This window comes from Galeopterus variegatus, unplaced genomic scaffold, assembly GCF_000696425.1.
Source record: "Galeopterus variegatus unplaced genomic scaffold, G_variegatus-3.0.2 Scaffold8898, whole genome shotgun sequence".
NCBI classification, from domain to species: domain Eukaryota; kingdom Metazoa; phylum Chordata; class Mammalia; order Dermoptera; family Cynocephalidae; genus Galeopterus; species Galeopterus variegatus.
Genome location: NW_007735009.1, coordinates 76438 through 86504, shown reverse-complemented (window position 1 = coordinate 86504; position 10067 = coordinate 76438). Strand labels below are relative to the sequence as shown.

The 10067-nt window shown below is 40.2% G+C and overlaps 1 protein-coding gene across 1 annotated transcript in view; it reads left to right on the top strand.

The window, feature by feature from the left end:
* Positions 1-10067, top strand: part of SLC16A12 (solute carrier family 16, member 12) — a 24047-nt gene that overhangs the window by 9737 nt on the left and 4243 nt on the right. The window contains 4 exon segments of the mRNA XM_008593222.1: positions 538-641; positions 3322-3465; positions 5097-5676; positions 9579-9838. Coding sequence (XP_008591444.1) covers positions 538-641; positions 3322-3465; positions 5097-5676; positions 9579-9838 — 1088 coding nt within the window.

Here is a 10067-nt window from a genome sequence, read left to right as displayed (position 1 = left end):
ATTTTTTTTTTTTGTCTTTTTTTCGTGTCCGGCAACGGATCGCAACCCTCAGTGTCGCGCCCGCACCTCGCTCAGCCAGTGAGCAGGAACTGGTCTGTATGTGGGATCCGAACCCTCGGGCGGGAGCGCCGCCGCGCTTCCCAAGTGGCGCACTATCCAGTGTGCCACCGGGCCGGCCCAGTATAACTCTTTATTGTCAAATTTTACCTTGTAAAACAATCTCTTGGAAGTTACACATGTTAGCAAAATATTAAGATAAGTAAGAATTCATGTTCTTGACCTGCTATCTTTTCCATAAAATCTTCCCTAGAGCTGTGAACTTCACATTTACTTCACCTCAGCAGATCCTCTGGTGACTGAACACTTCTTTTCTCCAGAATGGCCCAAATGGTCAGCTTCTGATTTCACATATATTATGATCCAGCAATTAAAACCCTTGGAGAGTAGAACAGCTGATTGAACCAAAACTTTTAAGTTCTGGTTCAAATACATGTTCATTTACTTTTTGTATAAAATGCCCTGCATTGTATTTTTCAGATGTATCTCAGTTTTTTTTGTGGAGTTCCAGACATACTTTGCTCAGGATTATGCACAAACAGCATGGATCCATTCCATTGTAGATTGTGTGACCATGCTCTGTGGTGAGTATCACTTACCAGGATAGACAATTACTGGCTACTATTTAACTGTACCTGAAAATGACCTTCCACTGACTCTGATTACCAGTTTTTCTAAGGAGAAGGGCTACGTTAAAAATTGGCTAAGACTATATAAAAAGAAAAGATCAATCCTACCTTTAGCCAAACCCAACCAGACTTACTCTTAGAATTAATGGTCTTGGCTGATGTCAGATGGAACAGGTAGTTAATACACTCAAAAAAACACATACCATTTGTCTCTTCCATATAAAGTTAGGATGCTGAGGATTGTAGAATTCATCCTGATTTTGGAAGCAGTTTACCGTACAGTATATGCTTGGCTTCTCTCTTCCAGATACTACGGCCTCCTTGTTCTCTAGTCATGTAAACAGTCACTGGATAGCATCATGACCCATTTCTATATGATCTCCCTAAATGAGGGCCAGCAGTGTTACATCCCATCTCAAGTCTTAGTTCGCATTCTGTTCCCTCATGGGTTTCATCTTTTTTCATGCATAAATCTTCATGCTTACAGATGTATTGGGGAAGGATAGGGTTGTATAATCATGAGCTAAACATACTTACTATGGCTCTAACTTCAGTCAAGAAACCCCAAATATATAGGGTATATAGGGTATTCTAGAAATTCATGGAAACCACATTCCACCTATATAATAGAGGATGACAAACTTTGAGATTTTTCTTTTCATAAATTTCAACCCGAAGTCATTAGGTTGGTGTTTTAGAGAGTTTGTGAGATTGGCTCAAATCAAAATACTCTGTTTGCAGACTAGACCTACTTAATTTTTTCATTTGGCTGAGTTCTGAGTATTTTAGAAAACTTTTGTCTCTTTGGGCCATGTCTCAGTTAAAAAAAAGGGAAATACTGTATTATTCAGTAACTCATAATAAACTTCATCTGATTTCTTTCGAGTGTACTCACTCATTTATTTTTAGAAAAAATGTACATACTCAAGAATCAGTTGAATTGTGCTGAAATGTATTTCTTTGGTTGGGAGGAATTTGAGAGCAATTCTAGGACTAAAAGCAGGTTTCTTGAGAAAGCTAAGTTGACTCAACTGATAAGAGGGTGTTAAGGGATCAAAAATCATGTTTGGGTTCTGTAGTCTGTCTTTTCTTTTTAACCAGTAAAACAATCACTTGATTTTCAAGGTCACATTATTAGCCACAGCCTTTGGATCAGCACACCAAGAGGCCAGTTTGTCTTTCTCAGAGGATACAATGACTCATTTCCCTCACTGTTATCTTTTGGAGAATATTTATAATCACCCCAAAAGGAGAAAATGAACTTAGGTGACCAATAGGATGACAATGACTGTGTGAAGCTTTGAACAGGGTCTTGTCAGAAGCAGCATGTTTAAATTCCATACAAGAACAGGAGGCCTGTTATACCCAATTACCATATACACCTGCTAACATGGTAATATAACTTAGAACATTAGAATTCAGAGTATGGAGAAGAGGCTGCAGAATCACATCTGGGACACACACTGGGAACAGATCTGCCCTATGCACACAGAAGTGAACATTTTTTATTGAGTTTGGTGTAAATTTTGTCCCTTTCCAGCAACCATAGTAGCAGCATCCTTGAGAATTAGATATATTTTCAGATTTTCTCATTCCTATTCTCCAGAGGTTAAATATACAGCCAGCCACTGTTTTAACTAGACAGGAGACATAGGACTGATGACTTATTCTACCATGTACATTTGAGTTGGCCCCCAATTTCAACCTGATCAATAGAAAATGATCATACTGAACAGATACCCAGAGAATCAACTCTTCTTATCTTGTTGCTAAGAGTACTGGTGTCAGCGTGAATGGTTCCTTAGAAAGGAATTCACATGTCTTTCTCACCCATCACTCCTGCCAGTGGTCTGGGAGACCCAAGGAATAACAGGGTGAAATAACCACACACTCTGTGTCAGGTGCCCTGAACTATACCTCTTGGTGACTTAGGGTGTGACATATTCCCCTGAACTTCAGTTCCTCTTTGGCCTCTTACAGCTTTAACTAATAGTCTATAAGCCTTGAGGTCAACACAATTTTGATACACTGGTAAAGCACAAATAGAGTGAAGCCAACCAAAATGTCACCATGGACGCAAAAGATTTTTCTTAGATATTTCTGGGCTTTGATTTCTCATCCACAGGGTGTCCTAAAACCCAAAGGCAGTGCCAGATTGGGGAACTTGTCTATGATCTCTCTCCCTGGTCTTATACTGCAGAGCACTGCTGGTCACACAGTGCTGCCCACTTTTTTCCTCCACCAATTAACAGTCATCATTATTGCTAATAGTGTAGGAGCAATATTATATCAAGCATCCCTGTGCAAATGACATGCAGTTTAAATAAAGAGTTGATCTACTGTTTAAAAAACACCCTCTATTCTTGGGATTATGACTGTAACAGAATGAAGATAAGGAATGAGCACTAAAACTAAAGAGACTTGAATTCTGTTCTGGCTCTGCCACTTAATCTGTGTGTGACCATGGAGAAATCACTTCCTTTCTCTGGGCCTCAGTTTCTAAAGCTGTAGAGTTAGTGGGGTAGGCTCAATGCTTTAAAGGTTGATGATTCTCTGCTTTGTCAATACAACACCACAGCCTTTTCGCGGTGCCCTCGCGCCTTTCTGTTGAACCTATTTATTATTGTTTTTGAAGCTCCACTTGGGAGTGTTGTCAGTAATCATTTATCCTGTCAAGTGGGAATCATGCTGGGTGGCTTGCTTGCATCTACTGGTCTCATCCTGGGCTCATTTGCCACCAGTCTGAAGCATCTCTACCTCACTCTGGGAGTTTTTACAGGTAAGGGCACTTTGTATTACTTGCCTCACCCCGCCTCATATAGTCAGGGCTTGTGTCATTCCACTCCATTCAGGGGTTGCCAAGCACATCAACAGAGCAATGATTTATAAAATATTCATTTTGTTAGATGCATAATTTAGCTGATCCAGCTTTTGTCTACATACCCAGCAGTTAAACAGAGCTGGAAATGTGTTTTCACTACCCTAATGAAAATGCATCACCACTTTAATTTGGCCATATGATAAAAGTAACCACTGGCTTTCCCTTTGGCATTAGTGTATGGCTGAGATTCTGTACTCAGAATAAACGATATATTACCTAAGGTCACATAAATTTTCGGCAATGGTCATTCTCTCAACATCTTTGCCAAGACATTAAAATACTATCTATGGTCAACCTGAGTTGCCCGTGCTTTATAATGAATATCATTGTCCAGTAAATGGGAGTTTGCAATTTTAAAAAGAAAGCCCCTTGTGAATATTTTTCTATTACACATTCTCTCAATTCTATGTAAGTATCACTTTAGCGAATCATAACCAATCCCATTGAAAGAGAAGCAACATATGTATATTCCATACACACTTAAGGGGGCTGCATAGGATCAGGATGGGGTTGGTTGGTGGGACTGGAGTAGCAGTTTGCCATCACTCAGACGGGTGTGGAGAGTAGCACCAACTCCTATCTGGGTACTGTGCTATTGGGGTAGCATGAATCAGGTCTACAAAGGATGTAAACTCATAGTGAGGCTGTAATTCTCACTCTGTCAGCTAAAGAAGGTACATCCACCCACCCCTATAACCCAAAGGGCCTGATTGCTATGGTGACCGTGGTCCCAGTTTACCAGGAACTGTCCCGGTCTTAGCACTGAAAGACTCACATCTGGAAACCCCTCAGTCCAGGCAACTCTGGATCACTGGCCACCCTGCACTGCAGATGGAAATAGGAGCTGAAGGTTGTTCTCCTTTTCCTTTTCTGACATTGTAGGTGCCATGAAGTCCAGGCTGGAAGCCTTTCAGATTTTCTTGACTAAATGATTGATAGAAGGTGCAAATCTTTAAAAAGTTTTCTGAACCATCAACAATTTTCTGCTGAACTTAAAGGATATTTTCAGGTTGCTGTGTTCACATATAAAATTGGGATGATGTTTCCCAGCTATGCAAAATTATTCTGGAACTTTCATGTATTCATATATACTGTTTCAATCCAAACTCCAGAGTCATACACATTATCAGTGTTGTGTCTTCACAGGCAGTTAAGAGTTGAGGCAATAAATCTGGATAATTTAAGTTTTAAAAAAAGGAAGGAGGGATGAGTTTCTTTGATTGGTATTATCCAGATTTTTCTAGTTAATTCAATTAATGATTTTTAAGTTCATCATTTAATTTAGTTTAAGAAGTCATGTTTCCTTATGGGTGTTCTTCCTAAGAAGAAAGTCATAATATATTCTATATTTTCTCAATTGTGGATAACCGGCAAGAGAAGACTCATTTTCAACTTGGTGTAGAAAACAACTTTAAAAGGGTTTAACGAAAGGTCAGATTCTCTTTAATCCAAGTAATTTTATTCTGAGACACTTTCTTCCATTAGCCATCATGGTGTACCAGCACTCATGGAGTTCTCTTTACCCACAGGTCTTGGATTTGCACTTTGTTACTCTCCAGCTATTGCCATGGTTGGCAAGTATTTCAGCAGACGGAAAGCACTTGCTTATGGGATCGCCATGTCGGGAAGTGGCATTGGGACCTTCATCTTGGCTCCTGTGGTTCAGCTCCTTATTGAACAGTTTTCCTGGCGGGGAGCACTACTCATTCTTGGGGGCTTCGTTTTGAATCTCTGTGTTTGTGGTGCCTTGATGCGGCCAATTACTCTTAAAGAGGACCATACAACTCCAGAGCAGAACCATGTCTGTAGAACTCAGAAAGAAGATTTTAAGCGAGTGTCTCGCTATTCACCTTTGACCAAAGAATGGGTGCAGACCTGCCTTTGTTGCTCTTTGAAACAGGAATATAGTTTTTTACTGATGCCAGACTTTGTTGTGTTAGCCATTTCTGTTCTGTTTATGGCTTACGGCTGCAGCCCTATCTTTGTGTACTTGGTGCCTTATGCTTTGAGTGTTGGAGTGAGTCATCAGCAAGCTGCTTTTCTTATGTCCATACTTGGAGTGATTAACATTATTGGCAATATCACCTTTGGATGGCTAACTGACAGAAGGTAAAATTCATGAAACCACAACTGGTTACCCATTGGGGAACTTTAAGCCTTGATCTTTCCCTCATCCCTTACCCTGTAGGATACCTAGGTCTGAAATAATGACCTAATAATGTTAACAAGTCTTCAGTATCTAAAGGCAACTTCCTTACTGGTTCTTCTAGATCAGGGGTTGGCAAACTTTTTCTCTAAAGAGGCAGATAGTAAACATTTTCTGGCTTTGTGAGCTAGGCCATATGATCTTTATTGCAACTACCCAACTCTACTGCAATAGCAGCCAGAGACAATATGTAAACAATCGAGAGTGGCTATGTTCCAATAAGACTTTATTTATGTACACTGAGATTTGAATTTTTCTTATGATTTTTACATGTCACAAAATATCAGTCTTTTGATTTTTTTCCAACCACTTAAAAAATCAAAGAGCATTCTTAGTTCACAGGTAGTACAAAAACAGGTAATGGGCTGGATTTGGCCATAATTTGCTGACCTTTGTTCTAGAGGGGTTAGGATGGTGTGTCTGTCTAAATCGCAGAAGCCTAGGATAACTACCAGTTCTGGTAACAGATTTAATTCCATTCCAAGTCAAGACAAGAGCATTCTTAGTTCACAGGTAGTACAAAAACAGGTAATGGGCTGGATTTGGCCATAATTTGCTGACCTTTGTTCTAGAGGGTTTAGGATGGTGTGTCTGTCTAAATCACAGAAGCCTAGGATAACTACCAGTTCTGGTAACAGATTTAATTCCATTCCAAGTCAAGACAACTTCTGGCTGGGTGTTGTGGTTTTAGTTTCTTTTGAACCACCTCAGAGACTGGCCAGCAATGGAAAGAGGAGCAGAATCCAGTCCAGGCAGGAGGATCAGGTGCAATAATAACACATTACCTGTGGCAACATATTTATGCTTGACAGTGCAAATAGCAAAGACTTTCATTATAATGTAGCCTTAGAAACCAAAGTTATAAGAAAAACTACCAAGTGTTTTTTTTTTTCCCCCACAAATGCTCATCTATTTGAACTGAAGAGTGGAAGCTACTTGTATTCTCCTAAATGATGGCGAGCTAAATGATGGTAGCTATCATAGGAGAGCTATCATCACTTCTCACAAATCATGTCTTTGGAAATTAATCAGGATCCAACTGCTGATCCTGTAATTTAGGATTTATTAGGATAATTAATATTTAGGATTAATTTCACATTTTTAATGGCTAAGGAGAAAGGGGTAGAGCAAAGGGTATCTATCTTCAGAATCAAATAACTCAGTGAGAAGCAGCCTGGTGTAGGTCTGATGAGGGATCTCTAGTCTGAGACATACAAGATCTAAGTTTTGTGCTGGCTCTGCCCCTTCTTAGCCCTGTGGCCTAGGGAAAATCACCTAACCCTCAGATGCTCAAGGATCTTTGTCTGTAAAAAGGACCAGTGCAATATTTGCCTGTTGACCTCATATCATTTTGTGAGGTTCAAGAGTCCATTGATAGAAAAACATTTGTAAAGCATAAGCTGCTTGTGCTGACATTACACAGTCTTTGAAATAATTGGTATGAAAGATGGGTTTGGAGTTACAGAGGGAATATGTAATGGAAGTACCACTGGGAATTCTTGAAATAAGACTTAGTTCTTGTATGAAAACTTCATCATCTCTGGCAAATCATGTAATGTCTTCACATTCCAGTTTCTCCTTTGTATAACCACTGAGTTATTGAGCATCTATGATATGACAGATACCAATGGATAGTACAACTGAAAGCATCTAATACAGTAGACTGCTGGAAAATATTAGTCTCCTGACACTTTACATGTTATTTCACAACTGTCTTTAGAGTAACCCTTCAAGATAGGTAACCTTCTCACGTTACAGCTAAAGAAATCGAGGCCATACTTAGTGACAAAACTGGTTTCAATCTTCTACCTTTCTCATTTTAGAGCATATATTCTTCCTACCACACCATGCTTCCTGGGGAGATACATTCTTGTGTTTGCATATACCAAAAGAAAGATAGGAAGACAACATAGATAACACACAATGGGGAAGCCATCTGTATAAATAACTGCAATGCCTACTGCTGCATGGCCGTGGTTCTAAAGCTCTTTTATAGAGCCTGTGCATCCTGCACTCACTCATGCTCTTCAAATCCACAGGTGTCTGAAGAATTATCAGTATGTTTGCTACCTCTTGGCCGTGGGACTAGATGGGCTCTGCTATCTCTGCCTCCCAATACTTCAGAGTCTCCCACTGCTCGTGCCTTTCTCTTGTACCTTTGGCTACTTTGATGGTGCCTACGTCACCTTGATCCCAGTAGTGACCACAGAAATAGTGGGGACCACCTCTTTGTCATCAGCGCTCGGTGTGGTGCACTTNAGAGCATTCTTAGTTCACAGGTAGTACAAAAACAGGTAATGGGCTGGATTTGGCCATAATTTGCTGACCTTTGTTCTAGAGGGGTTAGGATGGTGTGTCTGTCTAAATCGCAGAAGCCTAGGATAACTACCAGTTCTGGTAACAGATTTAATTCCATTCCAAGTCAAGACAACTTCTGGCTGGGTGTTGTGGTTTTAGTTTCTTTTGAACCACCTCAGAGACTGGCCAGCAATGGAAAGAGGAGCAGAATCCAGTCCAGGCAGGAGGATCAGGTGCAATAATAACACATTACCTGTGGCAACATATTTATGCTTGACAGTGCAAATAGCAAAGACTTTCATTATAATGTAGCCTTAGAAACCAAAGTTATAAGAAAAACTACCAAGTGTTTTTTTTTTTCCCCCACAAATGCTCATCTATTTGAACTGAAGAGTGGAAGCTACTTGTATTCTCCTAAATGATGGCGAGCTAAATGATGGTAGCTATCATAGGAGAGCTATCATCACTTCTCACAAATCATGTCTTTGGAAATTAATCAGGATCCAACTGCTGATCCTGTAATTTAGGATTTATTAGGATAATTAATATTTAGGATTAATTTCACATTTTTAATGGCTAAGGAAGAAGGGGTAGAGCAAAGGGTATCTATCTTCAGAATCAAATAACTCAGTGAGAAGCAGCCTGGTGTAGGTCTGATGAGGGATCTCTAGTCTGAGACATACAAGATCTAAGTTTTGTGCTGGCTCTGCCCCTTCTTAGCCCTGTGGCCTAGGGAAAATCACCTAACCCTCAGATGCTCAAGGATCTTTGTCTGTAAAAAGGACCAGTGCAATATTTGCCTGTTGACCTCATATCATTTTGTGAGGTTCAAGAGTCCATTGATAGAAAAACATTTGTAAAACATAAGCTGCTTGTGCTGACATTACACAGTCTTTGAAATAATTGGTATGAAAGATGGGTTTGGAGTTACAGAGGGAATATGTAATGGAAGTACCACTGGGAATTCTTGAAATAAGACTTAGTTCTTGTATGAAAACTTCATCATCTCTGGCAAATCATGTAATGTCTTCACATTCCAGTTTCTCCTTTGTATAACCACTGAGTTATTGAGCATCTATGATATGACAGATACCAATGGATAGTACAACTGAAAGCATCTAATACAGTAGACTGCTGGAAAATATTAGTCTCCTGACACTTTACATGTTATTTCACAACTGTCTTTAGAGTAACCCTTCAAGATAGGTAACCTTCTCACGTTACAGCTAAAGAAATCGAGGCCATACTTAGTGACAAAACTGGTTTCAATCTTCTACCTTTCTCATTTTAGAGCATATATTCTTCCTACCACACCATGCTTCCTGGGGAGATACATTCTTGTGTTTGCATATACCAAAAGAAAGATAGGAAGACAACATAGATAACACACAATGGGGAAGCCATCTGTATAAATAACTGCAATGCCTACTGCTGCATGGCCATGGTTCTAAAGCTCTTTTATAGAGCCTGTGCATCCTGCACTCACTCATGCTCTTCAAATCCACAGGTGTCTGAAGAATTATCAGTATGTTTGCTACCTCTTGGCCGTGGGACTAGATGGGCTCTGCTATCTCTGCCTCCCAATACTTCAGAGTCTCCCACTGCTCGTGCCTTTCTCTTGTACCTTTGGCTACTTTGATGGTGCCTACGTCACCTTGATCCCAGTAGTGACCACAGAAATAGTGGGGACCACCTCTTTGTCATCAGCGCTCGGTGTGGTGCACTTCCTCCATGCAGTGCCGTACTTGGTGAGCCCGCCCATAGCAGGTAAGTTTCCAGAGAGAACCCCCAACCACGTCTTCTCTTTGTCATGTTGATGTGAAAACAGAGAACCCACACACAAGAAGGGCTGACAGCAGAGTTGGGGAAGAGTGAAAGAGAAAAGGGATGCAAGAGCTACTGAAAACATCACAGTCTCACCTACATCTTTGTTTTATAATATTCTTTCAACCAAGTGGGGAACTTACCTACCTGGAAAGAAAAAGTCCCAAATTAG